The sequence below is a fragment of the Phacochoerus africanus genome, chromosome 8 (genome assembly GCF_016906955.1).
Source record: "Phacochoerus africanus isolate WHEZ1 chromosome 8, ROS_Pafr_v1, whole genome shotgun sequence".
Taxonomy (NCBI): Eukaryota; Metazoa; Chordata; class Mammalia; order Artiodactyla; family Suidae; genus Phacochoerus; species Phacochoerus africanus.
Window position 1 is genome coordinate 66,549,300 of NC_062551.1, and position 18,901 is coordinate 66,568,200.

General features: G+C 55.2%; 1 protein-coding gene across 6 annotated transcripts in view; it reads right to left on the reverse strand.

Annotated features, from left to right (window-relative positions):
• Positions 1-18,901, reverse strand: part of NPHP4 (nephrocystin 4) — a 110,477-nt gene that overhangs the window by 68,754 nt on the left and 22,822 nt on the right. For 5 of the 6 annotated variants that reach the window (XM_047791230.1, XM_047791233.1, XM_047791232.1 and 2 more), the window contains exons 5-10: positions 17,741-17,913; positions 16,657-16,721; positions 14,243-14,398; positions 3,752-3,888; positions 825-1,006; positions 37-163 (exon numbers count right to left, since the gene is read on the reverse strand). In XM_047791230.1, the coding sequence (XP_047647186.1) occupies positions 37-163; positions 825-1,006; positions 3,752-3,888; positions 14,243-14,398; positions 16,657-16,721; positions 17,741-17,913 (840 nt within the window). Of the gene's footprint in view, positions 1-36; positions 164-824; positions 1,007-3,751; positions 3,889-14,242; positions 14,399-16,656; positions 16,722-16,820; positions 17,096-17,740; positions 17,914-18,901 lie in introns of those variants that run through there. The other variant, XM_047791234.1, reaches the window with a different exon arrangement.

Sequence of the window (18,901 nt, forward strand, 5' to 3'; positions counted from 1 at the left end):
GTCCCCAGGCGAGACACGCTGCCCCAGGGGTCTTACGTGGCCGTCGGCTCCGGGAGGGCTGTTGAACGCGTACTCCAGCTGAAAGACGACGGCAAACGCAGGGTGGCGGACCATCTCAGGGAGTCGGAGGCGGCTTCTCAAAACCAGAGCCTGGTTTCCAGAGCTGGGCCAAGGACATGGAGAAGGGGCGGGTCAGGGGGTGCTCCTGCTGCCGGGTCCCCCCCCCCACCACCGTCAGCTCAGGCGCCAGGGGGCCGCTGATGCAGGGAGCAGCCCCATCCCTAGCAATGCCGCTGAAATATGCTGTGTCTGATCCCCGAGCTAATTTCCCAAATCAGACTTTTTTAGGTGCCACCATCAACACTTTCCCCAACTGCCTGCGCTTGTGTGGGGAGGATGGAAGGTCTCCGGGAAGCCGCCCCCGACCCCCACGCCTCCAGGGCTGGCTTCTGTCTTGCTTCATACGCTGCCCCCTTGGTGATGTCTCTGATGTGACTTAAACAGAGACTGAACACAGAGCAGAACCACCGCCCCACCCCCAGTTCTCCATCCGGACATGGACCACAGAGCACATCTGGAGGAAAGCATGCCGGGGCCTCCAGAGGCATCTGGACGCGGACTCCAAAGCCGCCTCGGCACACAAACAGGATCCTTCCAAGCTTACAACACTGAGGCTGCACCTGGTGGGGGCAACTAAGGCCCTGGGCAAGGACCCAGCAGCCCCTCACCTTGGGACCAACTCCCTTCCCCTCTGAGTCCTGGCTAGGCACCCATCCACACCGCCTGATTCCATGCGGGCTGGGACCTGGGACCCTGGGAAGTACCTGGCCTTCGAAGAGGAGCCAACTTTCCGGCTGAAGCTGGCAGAGCGTGTCAAGGCCACGTCCATCTCGGGCACCAGCACCACGACCTGGGGCCTCTGCACGAAGCCCAGCCCGTTGTGCACACCCACACACAGGCGCCGCTCCAGGATCTCCAGGGCACTGCCGTCCAGCGGGCTGCCTGCCTAGGAAAGGCACAGGTCACAGAGTAAGGCCTGGGCAGAGGGGACACGGCGCGCCAGCCATCAGAAAAGAAACTAGAAGTTTCAGGCATTCCAGCCCAGATGGAGCTTCGTGAAGCCTAATGCGGTCAGCACAGTGGCCTCAGGGCATTTTCTAGGTACTGGGCGGGGGGGTACACAGCAAGATCTTTAGAGCAGTAGCCCCCTCAGATGCCCGAATCACCTAACCTCACCCTGGACTCCAAGGTTGAGCTGAAAGACACAGCAAACTAACAACCAGGGGCCTCAGCTCCTCCAGCAGCACCTGGCGCCGGCGCCCCAGAGTCAAGGGCAGGCGAGCACGGAGACCTCCCCCAACTCAGACATTTGCAACTTGGGGCCGAAGGGGCAGCAGGAGAGGGAGCGCATTCAGGCAGTAAGTCATAAACCAGTAAAAATGGAATCTGCCCCAAAGTGATCACTGGATATTAGTGTTTCATCTTAACAAAAAAAAACACTGCACAGGCGCTCTAACAGCCAAGCACGGATACTCCCCCCGAGCTATTACTGTTTATTAAAGTGTGTGATCAGTGCAAAATGATCCCTGAATTTTCAAGTTTTTGTCATTGCCTATGAATCATGCTGAACGGACCTAAATTGGGCCCGTTAGTCCTGGAGTAATGAAAACAAAATGGCAGAGATGACTGGGTATCTGCCAGTTGGATGAGGACAAAAACACGAAGGGAGTAAAAACACATAAAAAAGTGCTCTTTATGGGAAGATATACAACTCAACAGTGGTGCTCTTCACCTGCCCTACACTCAGTCTCCTCCCGGACAAGAAAACAGCAACTATGGCGAGACAACGCAGGCTGCGGCTCCAACCCTCTTGTCTGCTTTGTGTTTCTGTTTCATGTGAAGCCACATTTTCGAGAATGGGTGGGTGGGGGAGCGTCCCCTGGTGGCTCAGCGGGTTAAAGACCTGGCGTTGTCACTGCAGCAGCTCGGGTCGCTGCTGTGGCACAGGTTCCGTGCCTGGCCCAGGAACTTCCACATGCCCCAGGCGAGGCCAAAAAATAAAGAATGAGTAGGGAGCAGGGGCAGCGGGGGGGAGTCCATCTTGTGCATCTATGTGCGTGTGTGTGTGTGTGTGTGTGTGTGTGTGTGTGTGATTAACAATTTGCTAACTTCGTAGACTTCCAGGATGGGTACCAGGGGACCGAATCATTCACTCTCACAAATACATGTTAAGGACCTACTATGTGCTGACTGTTTCAGGCGCATCCAGTAGGTGGTAAAAAAAACCAGGTCCCTGTCCTCCTGGTGCAAATACTCCAGAGAGGGACCGACAGGCCACCAGTAAACAGGGGAGGAAACCAGGTGCTCTCAGACAGGGCCAAGCACCAGAGGTCAGATGCGCCAGACGGCACACTGGTGGGAGGGAGCGGGCCGCTGCCTGCAGCTCGGCCAGGGCTGCTGGTGCAGGCAGTGAGTCTGCACGGAGACCAGGCAAGGATCCCAGTGAAGAACAGGCAGGAAAACAGGCCTCGTGCTCAGAGGCCCGCAGTGGGGACGAGGCATCCCAGCCCCCAGGTGCAGCCCCGCACAAAGGTTTTCAGGCCTAGAGTCTGCAGGAAAGCATCACACAGGCCGGCAGAGCTGGGCAGCATCAGAGGGAGCGGGGCTCACAGAAAATGGCTTCGAGGGGGCAGAGGAATTGAGATTTCCAGTCATCTCCTTGGAAATAGCTTCCAATATCCCCTCTCGTAAATGTAGACTGTTTTATAGGTTTCTCGATGCTCATTTGGTGATTAAATTTACTCTTTTTCAAAATTTTCAGTGAAGAGCTTGACAATATAGAAGAAATGGACAAATTTCTAGAAACATACAGCTCACCAAAATTGAATCAAGTAGAAATAGATCATTTGAACAGGCCAATCAGCAGAGATGAAATAGAATCTGCAATTTCTTTTTTCTTTGTAGGGCCACACCTGCAGCATATAAAAGTTCCCAGGCTAGGAGTCAAATCCAAGCCACATCTGCCAGCCTACACCACAGCTCGAAGCAACACCGGATCCTGAGCCAGGCCAGGGAGCGAACCTGAATCCTCATGGATATTCGTCAGATTCTTAACCTGCTAAGCCACAACGGGAACTCTGACTCTAATTTTTAAAACTCCCTACAAATGAACTCCACTCCCAGAACCAGATGACTTCATAGGTGAATTCTACCAGACAACTATTACATTTAGAATGGATTGAGGGAGTTCCCGTCATGGCACAGTGGTTAATGAATCTGACTAGGAACCATGAGGTTGCGGGTTCGATCCCTGGCCTTGCTCAGTGGGTTAAAAGATCCGGCGCTGCCATGAGCTGTGGCGTAGATTGCAGACGCGGCTTGGATCCTGAGTTGCTATGGCCCTGGCATAGGCCAGTGGCTACAGCTCCAATTCGACCCCTAGCCTGGGAACCTCCATATGCCATGGGAGTGGCCCTAGAAAAGACAAAAAAAAAAGAAGTAGAATGAATTGAACATATTTTTCAGTGAGGACTGATTAAGACACATCAAAGGTGACGTGAATTAGTCTCTAAGGACAACAGTACCTCCATCACCATCAAAGTGAGGACAAAGGCTGGAGTCCCTGTTTAGCCACAGAGAGAGGAAAAGACAGGCCCACAGACAGGGACAGGACCCAGACCGCCAAGCTCCCCCAGCTCCGCCTGCGTCGGCGCCTGCACCTTCAGACGGCGTTCTCCAACCAGGACCGTACCTCCCGGATGTGATCGCTGACCAGGAGTTCCAGAAGCTCCTCCTCGAACTTCTCAAGGGAGGGATACAGCGTGAAGAACAAGTCGTCCAGGTGGCACGGGAGAGACTTCTGCAGGCGGGGCTTTCGGAGGGCGTCCCCTAATGAAGGAGAGGCTCAGATGGATCAGCGGTGCCGGAAACAAAACCACCAAACTGATGGAGGGTCCTCTCGCTCCGGGGGTCCAGGCCACAGGCGGAGCACAGAGAAGGCGTGGGGAGCTTCCTGGTGGCTCAGTGGGTTAAGGATCCGGTGCTGTCACTGCTGTGGCTTGGGTTCCATCCCTGGCCCGGGGAACTTCCGTGTGCTGTGGGCGTGGCCAAAAATAAAGGGGGCGGTACGGGCATTGCTCAGACAGGACTCCCAGGCAGAGCCCGGCTCAGTCTAAGTCCAGATGCTAAACTGACCAAACAAATGCAAATTCCACCCCAAAATCCTCCAGGAACAAACATCCAGAGCAGCCAGGCTGCGGGTGCAGAGTGACAGCTGTCCCCCGCTTGGCTTCCTTTAATCTCCGCTTCCTCTCCAGCAAGGACACCGCCAGCCATGTCACCTCTCGTGTCATCATGTCCACCTGAGCCATGTGGAAACGCGCAGGAACCGTGCCCAGCACGGCAACACGGAGCAGAAACACAGGCCAGGCCGGCGCCGCAGGAGGAAAGTCCTGTCCCCACAGAGCAGCAGCCCCAGACTGTGCGCTCCGTGAGGACAGAAGGGGACAGTGACCCTGGCCCAGAGTCCTGTGCCCACGCTGAGCAGGCACGTGGAAGCCCGGCTGCAAGAGGGAGAATCATGTCACAGATTCTGGTTCTGGTCCTCTCTGCCTCTTCCTAAGTTTTTATGATTATTAAACATTTGGGTATAAGGTCTTAGATTTTTAAAGCCAGTTCCAAAGTTAAAAAAAAAAAAAATGACATGACTCAATGCTGATGAAACTATTGTGAAAAGAACACCCTGTCTTACTGGAAGGTTATAAATCAGTACAGCTAAGAGGCAATTTTCTCCTCATCTTTGTATGTATCAAGAGCCTTAAAAATATCCATATCGGAGTTCCTGTTGTGGCTCAGCGGCAACAAACCTCATGGACTAGTATCTATGAGGACTTGGGTTCAATCCCTTTAGTAGGTTAAGGATCTGGCATTGCTATGAGCTGTGGTGTAGGTCGCAGACATGGGTCAGATCCTGCATTGCTGTGGCTGTGGTGTAGGTGGGCAGCTCCAGCTCCAATCCAACCCTTAGTCTGGGAATGTCCAGGCTTAAAAGACAAAAAAAAAAAAAAATTCCATATCCACCTTCTGCCCCAGTAATGCCACTTTTGAATCTATTGAACATAATAACCAAAGATGGAAACACAGCTTCATGTGCAAGAAAGCTCATTAGAACATTATTTATGAGACAAAATAAGAAAGCACCAAATGTTCAGTAATAGAATGTTAAACAGTCTATGGCTCATCCATACAAAACGAGAACAAAAACCATATTGTCAAAGATGATTTAATCATCAGAAAATAACCATGATATTGTAGGTGAAAAGAACACATAAAACTGTGTAGGATGGTTTTATTTAAAACATATGCATTTACATGTGCACACATATATCTTTTTTTCTGGAGTAGTTCTGGTTTTTGTTTTTCTTTTTTTTTTTCTTGAGGGCCGCACCCGAGGCATATGGAGGTTCCCATGCTAGGGGTAGAATCGGAGCTACAGCAACACCAGATCTGAGCCTCATCTGTGAGGCTGGATTCTTAACCCACTGAGTGAGGCCAGGGATCGAACCCACATCCTCATGGCTACTATTCAGGTTCGTTACCACTAAGCCACAACAAGAACTCCTCGCTTTCCTTTTTTTTTATTAAAGTATAATTGATTTACCATGTTTCAGGTATATAGCAAAGTGATTCAGATATGTACACATACATATATTCTTTTTCAGATTTTTTTTCACTATGGGTTATGACAAGGCACTGAGTACAGCTCCCTGGGCTGTACAGTAGGTCCTTGTTGTTTATCTATTTTATATGTAGTTGTATACATCTCTTCATCCCAAATTCCCAATTTATCCCTCTCCCCTTTCCCCTTTGGTAATAAGCTAAGCTTGTTCTATGTATGAGGCTATTTCTGTTTTGTAAATAAATTCCTTTGTATCATTTTTTTAAGATTCCACATATAAGTGACATCATATGGTATTTGTCCTTCTCTGTCTGGCTTACTTCATTAGTATGATAAGCTCTAGGTCCATCTATGTTGCTGCAAATGGCGTTATTTCGTTCTTTTCATGGCTGAGTAATATTCCATTGTATATAGGCACCTCATCTTCTTTATGCATTCCTCTGTCAATGGACATTTAGGTTGTTTCCATGTCCCGGCTACTGTGAATAGTGCTGCTATGAACACAGGGATGGGAGTGCCCTCTGTGGCACAGTGGGTTAAGGATCCGACTACAGTGGCTCAAGTCACTGTGGAGGCATGGGTTTGATCCCCAGCCTGGCAAAGTGGGTTGAAGCATCCAGCATTGCTTCGGCTGTGTCATAGGTTGCAGCTGTGGCTCAGATTGAATCCCTGGCCCGGGAAATTCCATATCCCATGAGTGTGGCCATAAAAAGAACTGGAATGCATGGATTTTCTCAAATCGTAGTTTTCTCTAGGTATACGCCCAGGAGTGGGATTGCTGGGTCTATGGTAGCTCTATTTTCAGTTTTTTAAGGAACCTCTATGCTCTCCTCCAGAGTGGCTGCACCGCCTTACATTCCCCCCAGCTGTGTGAAGGGTTCCCTTTTCTCCACACCCTCTCCAGCATTTGTCGTCCACAGATTTTTGGATGACGCCCCATATACGTAACTCTGTGAGCAACAAGCCCAGATCGGCCCATACCTTCCCCATCACAAATATGCATAACATGTGATACCTTTGAGAAAGTTTATGAGTCCTTTTTTTTTTTTGGTCTTTTTAGGGCAGCACCCATGGCATATGGAGGTTCCCAGGCGAGGGGTCAGATGGGAGCTGTAGCCACCAGCCTACAACACAGCCACAGAAACTCCTGATCTGAGCCGTGTCTGAGACCTACGCCACAGTTCACGGCAACACCGGATCCTTAACCCACTGAGCGGAGCCAAGGTTCAAACCCGTGTCCTCATGGATGCAAGTTGGGTTCCTTACCCCTGAGCCACAATGGGAACTCCAAGTTTATGAATTCTTTTCATAATTTTTTGAAGTGTTTAAAGCAAGTCAGTCAATGAATCAGAACCAATGAAAAGTGCAAGTGCTCTCAGCAGCCAAAAGGTGGAAACCACAGTGTCCATCAACTGGTGACCAGAGAGACAAAACGTGATCCATCCGCACAACAGAGCGTCATTCAACCTTAAAAAGGAAGGAAACGGAAGGACCATTGCAAATCAACAATACCTTTTTTTTGTCTTTTTTTGTCTTTTTAGGGCCACACCCGCAGCATGTGGAGGTTCCCAGGCTAGGGGTTGAATCGGAGCTGAGCCACCAGCCTACACCACAGCCACAGCAACGCCAGAGCTGAGCCTCGTCTGTGTCCTACACCAGAGCTCATGGCAACGCTGGCCCCTTAATCCACTGAGCAAGGCCAGGGATCGAACCCATGTCCTCATAGATGCTCTTCGGGTTGAAGGGGAACTCCTCAACAATACTTTAATAAAAAAAAATTTCTTTAAAGAAGGAAATTCTGGCATATGTTACAACGTGGATGAGCCTTGAAGACATCATGCTGAGAGAAGCCAGTCCCACAAGGACCCGTACTGGACGATTGCATTTACATGAGGAACTGAGAGACGGAAACTAGAATGGGGGCTGCTGGTGGGGGGAGGGGGGGCGTTCGTGTTCCCTGGGGGCCGAGGCTCCTTCTGCAGGAGGAAAACATTCCGGAGACAGAGGTTTGCACAACGATGTGAATGTACTTAAGCCCACAGACCCGCATGTTTAAAAACAGTTAAAATAGTACATTTTATGCCATGTTTACCAAAATTTCTTGAAGTGCAGAAATATAGAACGTGCAACCTTTCATGAAATGGTCAAGCGAGTATCTGACACACACCCTGAACTAGGAGCCTCCATCAGAGGGGAGAGGGGCACAACGAAGGGTCCCCCTCCCTCGGCGACAGAGGCAGGAACCCAAGGCCCCCCACCAACAGGAAGCGGTGCAGACTAGCCCTGCAGGATTTCAGGGAGCTGAGAGGAGAGAAAGATGCTGGCAGGACCCAGACTGGGGGGGCGAGGGCAACGGGACACACAGGACACGTAAAGGACACTTGTCATCTCTGTATTTCTGCAGACCCTGTGTTAGTCAATTCGTGTGTCTGGAACGCCGGGCAAACATGGACACGTCCTCCTCCAGCGATTTGGGCATCTTCAGCCCCGAAGGGCAGCTGTCAGGAGCTGCCTAGTTCCATGACCCTGAGCTACGTGACCCTGTGCCTGGCGAGTACTGCTACTTCAAAGCCCAGGTGTTTTACAAACAATCCCTCTGCTCTGGGGCGCAGTTCCGGTCCCACACGGGTCATCAAGGTCAAGGGGACCAGGTCTCTGGGGGCAGAGTCACAGGGAGGGGGAAGGGGGCTCCAGGTAAGGCGGCCACAACCCGGGCCCCAGAGGAAGGTGCCATGGCCCCCCCAGCTCCCTGGGTTCCTGGTGAGACGCCCCCCCCCCCACAACAAACACACACACACTCACACACACACACATACATGCTCGGCCTTGACCTGGTCACCCTGCCCCCCCACCGGGCTTCCATCACTTGGCCTAGGGAGCCCCGACCCCCAGGACACCCACCATCTCTCATCTCTGGGGCACAGAGCAGCTCAGGGGCGCCACCCACTGACCACACAGGGGGGGACACGCTGGCTGCATCTGGCCCCTCTCCCTGGACGGTCGGTCCTGTACCGACAGTAAAATCACCGACCCCAAGGGGACACCCCCGCATGGGACCTGCTCACTCCCCGTGATGTCCAGTCCTGCTTCTGCAGATGGGTGAAGCAGAAACAAGTGTCCTCCCCCGGGGCTGCCCCCCCCCCGAGGGTCTGTGCAGCCCCCACGCCACAGGTCACTCCACGGTCAGCCGGCACCTGTGACAGCGAGGACACCAGCCTGCCAGCCCCTTCTGTGGGCTGCCATGGAAACAGGGAAACGCAGGGCTAATGCCCTTCCGACGCCCCGGAGTCTCGGCTGGAGCCAGGGGCCCCATTCCACACCTGGCTTGGCCAGGACCTGCTCTGCGACCTTCCAGAAGCCACACCTGAAGAAAGGACAGCTCTGAAGGGCCCTCCCCCAGGACCCAGACCAGAGTCCCAGATGCCACAGGCAGCGGGCAGCCTCAGGGTAGCCAGTCAGAGGATCCTTCTTGGACAGCAGCAGCCCACCTCGCTGGGCACTCCCTGGGGGCACTCCCTGTGTGCCTGGGGCTGTGCTCTACTGACCCTCTCGTTTGCTCCCGAACACATCTCCCCAGGCAGGTCCTCATAAGGCCCCCACTTCACAGAGGGGACCAGCGACAGCAGGGGCTTGGAGCGCTTACCAGACGGCCCGGCTCACCTGGGCCAGGAGCGGCTCAGCACCACCGGCCTTGGGGCTTGTCCCCAAGCCCCCGGCCTCACCCTCGGAGCACAGCTTTAGGCCCTGACACTGTCACTCACTCACTCACTCATTCAACCAGCATCGGTGGCCAGGACAGACGCAAGGGCGCCTGGCAGAGCCCACCCCCCGGGGGTGGGGGCCCCCTGACCCTGGAGCTTCACTGCTCTGTCACCGAGTCTGGGTGGGGGTGCATTTCCCAACAACGGCTCCCACGGAGGACAAACCCACTTCACAACAATCCGCTTTCTTCTGAGACTTCCCAACTGCACTGCAGAGAAAGGGGGATGGTCAGCCCTTGACCAGTCAGCACCCCTGCGCGGCGACCCCCTTCAACGAAGCACTTGGGAACACCCCCAGAGCCCTGAGGGGACCCCAGCGCAGACCCCAGCCTGGGGGGACGTGGCTCCCCCGCTGAGCGCAGCTCCTTCACCTGAAGACAGAAGGAACATCCCAACAGGGGCCACAGGAAGAAGAGAACTGAGGGGCGGTTTAGGCAGGGGTGGAAACGCGCTGACCCTGCCCCGGGGGCAATGCTGGACCCCTCGGCCCAGCCCTGGGCCTCCCGCCCCGTGTCCACACCACAGACACGCGCTGAGGAATCAACCAATGGACGAGTGAGTCCATGAATAAATTAGCATATAAAAGGTATGCAGTGGTTTCCTCCAGGCAGTGAGTGAGGCTGGAAGGGAAAACTTAGTTTTGCTGAAAGTCGTGAATACAGATGGATCCTGTCAGTTTGTTTTTTCTTTTCGTCTTTTTTTCTTAGGGCCACACTCGCGGCACATGGAGGTTTGGGGTCAAATCGGCCACAGCATCTCCAGATCTGAGCCATGTCTGCAACCTACACCACAGCTCAGGGCAATGCTGGATCCTTAACCCACTGAGCGAGGCCAGGGATCGAACCCACAACCTCATAGTTCCTAGTCAGGTTCGTTAAACACTGAGCCATAACGGGAACTCCTGACCCTGTCATTTTAAACTATCTTTGGCAATGTCCAGGAGGGCACAAAGGACAGGAGTCCAGCTGCAGCAGCGCTGGCCCAGGGCTCACACAGGCAGAGGGGAGCCGGCCTCCTCCTGGTCGTCCCATCACTGCAGGGGACCGACCACATGCTCAGGCATCCAGAAGATACGCTCTAGAATGGGGGAGGGGCCGTCAGCTCAACCTGGGAAGCCCAGAGTAGGACACCCCCCTTGTCCGCCCCCTGCCACACAAGGTGGCAGGCTTAGGGTACAGGGCCCCACCCAGAGCTTTGCCTGTTGTTTGTCAAAATGCAGCATCAGTGCCCAGCCTGGGGACACACCAACCCAGGGGCAGTCACCACCCAGCTGGCCTGCAAGTCAGACAGCTCCACCGAGCCTGGGTTTAACAGAGGAGGAAGCTGGGGCTGGAGTCGGTGAGCTGGAGAGTCAGGCAGGGCCGGCTGGCACCGTGACAGCCACGCACAGAGCCTGGTCTGTCGCGCTCGAGATACAGGAGGGAGCAGCGACGGGAGCAGAGGGCAGTGAGCTGGGACAAGCAAGGGATGAGAGATGCCTGACAGCGGGAGGGCCCAGCGGGCAGCCAGTGAGCGCCCTGCACAGGCCAACACACCCCACTGACTGCCCGGCACGGTGCCCTGGATGCGCCTCGCCAGCCCTGCCAGCCAGACCTCCTGTAGCCCATGAGAACCTACAATGGCCTTGGCCCCCATTTCAGTGGAACAACTCAACTCTCCCTCCTCTGTTGGTGTGTGTTACAAATGAACACGCAGCCAAGCCCTAACACGGCATCAAAGCAAAAGCAAACCCTCTGCGAATCAAACCAGTGATTTCTTCCACAAAAGCCTGCACCAGTCCCTGCCCGGGCCCTTTCAGGCCCATAAAACCTCACCCAGCAGAGAAACCCTTTCTCCCGAGTGAGTCACAAGAGCCCAAAGATCCTGGCAGGATTTACGAGACAAGGGCCGCTGTCGGAAGCGAGCTCGGTGCCTGCGGAGGCCGAACAAAGTGGGTCTCTGCTCCCACGTGTCCCCACCAGGACTGGAGGGGACACTGTGGTCCCTTCTTCCCAGAGAAGTGCGTGTGGCTCCTGTGCCCTGTGAAGGCAGCTCACCCCACCCCCTCCTCTGCCAGAACGCATTCCAGTCATTGGTTTTTAAATAACAACATAGGAAGTTCCTGTCGTGGCTCAGGAGAAATGAGTCTGACCAGCATCCATGAGGAAGCAGATTCAATCCCGGGCCTCGCTCAGGGGGTTAAGGATCCAGCGTTGCGTGAGCTGCAATGTAGGTCTCAAATGCAGCTCGGATCCAGCGTTGCTGTGGCTGTGGCGTAGACGGCAGCTGCAGCTCTGATTTGACCCCTAGCCTGGGAACCTCCATATGCTGCAGGTGCAGCCCTAAAAAGACAAAAATCAATGAATTAGTTTAAAAAAATAAAACGCAGTGGGGAAAAAATGCATTGGGCTACCAAAGTCCAAGTAATATAAGACAGAATATTACAAACATAAATAAATACACAAACCACAACATGAACTGTCCTTCGTGTCTGCGTTTTACAGGCACCACCTGCATCTGTTAAATGCCCCAGGCCCGGCCGCCCCACACCAGGTTGGCAAAGCGGAGGCCAGAGGCACTCAGTTCTCCTCTGAAAACATGACCTTCAGAATCAGGAGCTGGAATCTCACTTCTTTAATCCAGAACCCTCTCTGTCACGCGGCCCCCTGACACCCCAGCCCAACATGAGGTGCTGAGAACTAGACACTGCGCCCGTCTGGGTACCCACGTTTCTCCCTCAGCTTCCAGGAGTGACAGAAGCAGCTCTGAGCTCCGCTTCTGTATTCTAATGTTTTATGTGCAGTTCTACTGACACCCACTGGCAAGTCACAAAGTGATGGATACACCCTCAGGACCTGAGAACATGCCGTCTTCGAATCCCAGGTCAGAAGGACACGTGCGCATCCAGGTCCCTCGTATCCGCAGGTGCGCATCCAGGTCCCTCGTATCCGCAACCACAGCGGCCTCACAGGGCCGCACTGACCAGCGGGGAGCGGGTATTAGAGCCGGAGGATGCGGGTCTCACCCAGAGGGTCTCTCTCTGCCTCCCAGTAACTGTAGTCCCCCCTGTCTCTGGGGAGAACGCACGACTGCCTACAGGGGGCTGCAGGGGGGCGGGGCAGGGGGGCCTAGAGTTACCAGGAGGCAGAGAGAGAGCCTCCTGGCGAGACACTCCCCACTGGTCAGGGCGGGGGCCCCCTAAGCGCCACTGTGATGCAGATACGCTCGAGGCCCATGACTCATGAGGAGCCGGGATCTCTCCTGGGATGTGCTCCTGTCATGGTTAGTCTGTCTTTCTCATATCTCTTCTCTGAAATGCTGAGTGACCTCGTGGTGGTCACCCCACCATGCACCTGTCCCAGGGTTCATGAACTCAGACGACCCGTCTGCAGAGCGCCCAGGCCACAGGCAGGGACATCGTTACTGAGACACAGTCTCCATCCCGGAGCTGAGCCCTCCGCTCAGGGTCCGGGGCGTTTCTGTTCTGAGCCAAACTCCCAGCACCGCACACCTCCCCTCCCTCGCGGCGCACACCCGGGGCCAAATCCTGCTGTTCCTGGGGGCAGGGGGTGCCAGCCCCCCAGACAAGAGGTTCCAGCAGCGCCAGGTGGGGAAGGCTGGTGTGGACCCTTCACCTGGATTCTTCCAGACGGCCAAATGGCCCCCAAAAGGGCCCGGAAGGAGCCCGAGGCCCATCAGCAGGACCAGAGCAGAGCAGTCCCCACGCGATTGCGTGGCTATAAAGGGTTGACCCACATCTGCCAGGAGAATCTTCTAAAACACCGAGACACAGCCCTGGGCCCGTGCCATGAATTTTGGTTCCAAAGGAAGGGAGCAGCTTCACTCACGAGTTCAAAGGGGGACAGGGCCCCAGTGTCCGTGGACAGGTAAGCGGCTCAACATCACGTGGCCCGTCCACACCATGGGTACCATTCAGCCTTTAAAAGGAGGAAGAAGGGACACACACAGCAAGACAGATGACCCTTGAGGACCCTGTGCCGAGGGAAATCAGCCAGTCACGGGGGGTTATAGATGCCACTTCTGCGAGGTCCCAGAGGTCAATTCACAGAGACAGAGCGGAACGGAAGCGGCCAGGGGCTGGGGGAGGGCGCGGGGAGCTGGTGTTTTAATGGGACAGCTTCCGTTTGGGAAGATGAAAAGCTCTGGAAATGGATGATGGTGATGGCCGGACTTCACGCCACTGAACTGTACGCTTTCTGGTTTTTTTTTTAAGGGCCGCACCTGCAGCATATGGAGGTTCCCAGGCTAGGGCTCAAGTCAGAGCTACCGCTGCTGGCCTACGCCACAGCCACAGCAACACTGGATCCTTAACCCACTGAGCGAGGCCAGGGATCGAACCTGCAACCTCATGGTTCCTAGTCAGATTCATTTCTGCTGCGCCATGATGGGAATTCCTGAACTGCACACTTTAAAATGGTTAAAATACTAAATGTCTTGTCTATTTTACCGCAATTCAAACATAATAAGCAAGCCACTGCTGTGGCTGGTCCCGTAAGGGTGAGATCTAGCGACAGTGGTTTTTCCTGCGGCCACGGTCATAACGACATGAACTACTTGCCTGATGCAAGCATTTCTCGAGGTGAGAAAATGGAGGTGAGCCGAGGGATGTGTGGCGGGTTCAGGAAGGGACAGCCAACCGAGAGGACACTGCCACCTTCCTCCTCCTCCCCCCCACCCCGCCACCATCCCCAGGCTCTTTGCTGGTGGCCTGGCCAGCGCCCACCCAGTGGAGCCCAATTCCTTCAAAGTCTGACCGTGAACCAAGAAAGATGCACCAAGCGGACAGGAACAGAGCAGCCCTTACCTGCTTCTCCATGAGCTGGAAGGAGGCCGGGCACCTGCTGCAGACCAGACACCAGGAGGTTCTCGGGAAGAAGGTGGAACACGGGCTCCAGAAGGGGATGGGGCCTCAGCGTGTACTGCAGGCTGCAGCTCTCAATGAGGGCCATGTGCTTGTTTTCTGGGGGCAGAAAAGGCACCTTTGGTCAAAGCAGCCAGTGAACTGAGCATCTTGGAGCAGAACTCAACAAACAGGAAAAGCATTTTTCCAGGGAGACAAGGGAATTGCTCTGTTAGTTCAGCCAACGGGAACAAAGACTCCATCCTTAAAAACGCTCCCTGGTACAACTGCAATGAAAGAGATACTTGTTTTTAATCCAACCTAACAAAATTTCTCCGCTCAGGAGTTCCCGTCATGGCTCAGCAGTAATGAACCTGACTAGGATCCATGAGGACGTGGGTTCCATCCTTGGCCTCGCTCTGTGGGTTAAGGATCTGGCGTTATTGTGAGCTGTGGTATGGCCCGGCAACTACAATTCCCATTCGACCCCTAGCCTGGGGACTTCCATAGGCCAAGGGTACTTCCATAGCCTGGGTACTTCCTGGCCCTAAAAGAAAGAGAAAAAAAAATTCCCCACTCACCTCTTCCCCCAGAGCAGTGAAGCGCAGACATCACTTGCAGTGTCAGAGAGGCCTAGAAGGCGCTCTGGACCATAGCCTGGGCTCCCTCTGGGTCTAGGCCCTGCACCCATCAAGCCCCACAAAGCAGCAGGACTAGGCCTGGGGGAGGGGGGCAGCAGCCTCCAAAACAGAGCCCTGTTCTCAAGGAGGGGCCCTTCTTCTGGGGTGACCAAGACACTTGCCCGCCGTCATCCAGGGGATGTCTCCCATGGGACAGGTGGGCGAATGTGCTGGGGAAGTGGGAGAAGGGAAAGCGTCCGGGAGAAGAGAACCACCAGGAGGAAGTCAGGTGTGGAGCGCTCAGGAAGATGCAGGGAAAAGCTCAGCAGACACTGGGCGCAGAATCATGGGGTGAGGGGCCACAGACATGCCCGCAACACGTTCCTCCAGGGGAACGTTCCTCATTGGAACATGTTCCTCCCGCTTGCTCGGGCTTGATTTCCTCCATGGATAGGGGGCTCACCACCTCCTGAGGCAGCTGTGTGATTTCATAAGGAGACAAGGAAATAGGACCTACCCCATGCCTCAGAAAAACAAAGCTATGTTTTCAACGCGTAACCACTCCAAGCATGGGATCTGTTTGCTAGAAAATGTGAAATGCCCTGAAAGGCAGACCGCTCGAGGGCGGGCTGGGGGCACGTTGGTACAACCTCTGTGGAGGGGGAGGGGAATAATACAAAACTACAAATGCACTGGCCCTGGGACCAGCCATTCCACTCCGGGATTTGCCCTACAGAGTCACCTGCACGCGTGCAAAAGGGCAGATGTCCCCTGCAACACAGCCTCCAGCCCTCTGTTCTTACAGAACTGCCCCAAGTGTCCACGTGGGGGAGTCAATTCTATCACAAACAGCAATTCAAGGAAATACCACGCAGCTCTGAAAAGAACAAGGATGCTCTCTGGGCACTGACATGACCCGCTCTCCAAGATAAATCACTCGACGGGGGGAGAGAAAAGCCGGGGACGAGCGCACAGGGGCAAAAGCAAGAACAGGGAAAAGCAGGTTTGCGACCGTGTCATCCGAAGCCCAAGAGGGACCCCCGAGTCGCCAGGGAGGAGGAGGGTCACCTGCGCGCAGGTGAGGGGCTAAGCGTCGTGGGGTGGAGATCCCACCGGGACCTTTCACACTGTTTGATACTCTGAATTCTGAATCATGTGCCTGCGTTACCCATTCAACAAAAATACTCCTGCATTTTTGGAAATGCCCCCGAGGTGAGCTGATGCGCCACAGTCCCCACCCCCGCCCCTGGCGCCCAGAGCCTGGGCCCAGAACAAACCTGTGGTTGTGCTCACTGTCTAAGGCTATTTCAGGAGAGAAGATGCTGGGAAATGAATGCTGATAACCTAAAAGCCCATCTTGATCAATAAGACCATGTTTCTGAAAGACTGACCTCTCTCTTGAGATTTCCACCAAATCCAGCAGGGCGGGGAAACATCTCAGAGAGGGGAAGTCACCCCCCAAACAGACCCACCTCCACCATCAGGCACCCTGGCCAGTGATGGACAGGCCCCGACTTCACGGGAGGACAAAGCTGTCACCCTGGAGGCAAGGAGGCCAACAGCCGTCCCTCCAGGTGACCCCACCTCTTCCACGGGGTCACCGTCATGGAATTATTCCCACCTTCGAGGCCAGCGGGTTTCAGTTCTTTAAACTATGTCAGCAATCCAAGCTGGGTTCATGCTCCCCAAACCTATTAGGTAACTCAGCTAAGCGGGCGACGAGCAGGTGCTGTGAGCCGGGCCGGGCCTGTCCCTTACTTTCTACGGGGTCCTGGAGAAGCGGGTGCAGGAGGGCGCGGGGGCTGCCGTGATACAGTCTCAGCCTGCAAAACAAGACAAGGAGATGCAGGTCAGTGCCTCGCAGCCAGGCCCCGCGGTCAGCTGCGCTCAAGCGGGAGCCCTGTGGGACCCAAGAGCCTCACCAAGTAGAGTTTCCTCCACCATCTGCAGAACAGACGGCCAAGGAGAGCTTCAGCTCCGCAGGGCCAAGCCCGGCCGCCGCGCACACAGCCCCAGGGCAGCCTGGGAACCCCTGCACAGTCGGTAGTGTTCTGAACAAGCCCAAGAAACAACGCTTGAGGAGCTTCCACGGCTGCGAATCTAGAGCAGTGGTTCTCAGCCAGGACGCTTCTGCCCCCGGGAACACCTGGTAAGTAACTTTGGCTGGCACACCTGGTCAAGGGGGCGCTGCTGGCACCTGGTGGGCAGAGGCCAGGGGGGCTACTGGACCTCCTACACCACATAGGACGGCCGCCCCCCACCCCAGCCAAGACGTATATGGCTCGAAATGTCCATGGAGTCAAGAACGAGCCCTGATGGGCATGGACAATGCAAACCCCGGCCGTGGCTGAAATGACCACACGCCACCTCATCCATCTGCACATGTCCAGCCCCTCGCAGGGCCTGGCACGCAGCCACACCCAGCCGTGTTTGCAGAGTGACACCCACTGCTCACTGGGCGCCTGGCCGGGAGAGCCTCCTGCTTACGCCCACGGACCCCGAGGAGATGAAGCTGCTGGCCTCACGCACAGACGGGGAATTCAGAGTCAAGAGTTTGGACACCTGGCCTAAGACCCCACAGGAAGAAGGCATGCAGCAGGACCCAGCCTCTACCCACCTCCCAGCAAGCCCCACCCCTACAGCCAAAGCCGGTCCTGCTCCCGCCTGGAGAACGGTGGCTTGGCTCATTCAGAGAGGGCAAACCGAGTTATACCTCAAAGCAAAAACGCCCCCCAGGGTACCGTTATGAACACACGGCAGCACATGCTGACAAAGCCGAAGCCTTCTGTTAGAGGGACAAACAACGAGCAGTTCAATGACCGTGGGAAACCGAGGGGGATACCGTTTGTCCTGGGAGGCAGCGGTGGGAGATTCCGGCTTGTTGCTGAAGATCCGAAGAATTCCAAACCCACAGGACAACGTCTGGAGGGTCCCGTCCTGCGTCCTGCCTTCGGTGACCACCTCGAGCACGGCCACAATGTTAGGGTGGTTTAAGGATGTGTGAAAATACAAGGGCTGTGAGCGAGAAAGCAGAAGCCAGATGATGGGCTGCACATTCGCGCCCTGCAGGGAAGGAAACGGAGAGGAGGGGGGCGCACCCCCACCCCTCGACCTTCGTCGTGCCAATGCTGCCAACGCGCTCCATGCGGACGGCACCCCTTCCGGGCGCCAGACGGAAAGGGCCCGGCGAGGACCCCACAGAGCGGGACGCGGGGGTCACAGCTCTTCATCGCTGTGCTCAGACTATGGCTTCTCCTCCAAGAGCGCTCCATCCACCGAAAATACAACAGACGCCAGAGCCTCTGGAGCAGAAAGGGGCCCAGGTGGCCTGCACCCACCCCACCCCATCACCTGGCAGCACCTGGAGCCCAAAGACGGAACCAGCCCACAGCACACATGCCCGCTAGCCGTTTCACAGGACACTGCTGTCAATCTCAATCACAACTTGCCCATACTGACGCTAATCCCCATTTCAGGTGGAACTAGGAGACTGCATCCGCACAAAATTTTTTTTCAGGGCTGCACCCGCGGCATATGGAGGTTTCCAGGCTGGGGGTTGAATTGGACCTGCAGCTGCTGACCGACAGCATAGCCACAGCCATGCGGGATCCTAACCCACGGAGCGAGGCCAGGGATCAAACCAACATCCTCATGGATGCTAGTTGGGTTCATTACCACTGAGCCACAATGGGAACTCCTGGGCAAATCTTGTTCAAACGAAGCAGGATCCTTAGATTTTGTGAGGTTCTCTGTCACTACCCTGGATTCGAAGCCCAAACAACATAACAAAAACCGTTTTGAGATTATTTACAAGATTGGGGGGCGACGCAAGCCAAGCAGACACACGCAAGTTGTTCCTAAAAGGTTTCCCACATGCAGCCCTGGCTCTCACGGTGGCGGGGGGAGCACAGCACGGGCAGGTCAAATCCAGCTCCCATCTCGGAGCCACACACACACGCCCACGTGGGGCTGGAAGCACCTCCCTCTGCGGCTGTTTTCTGTC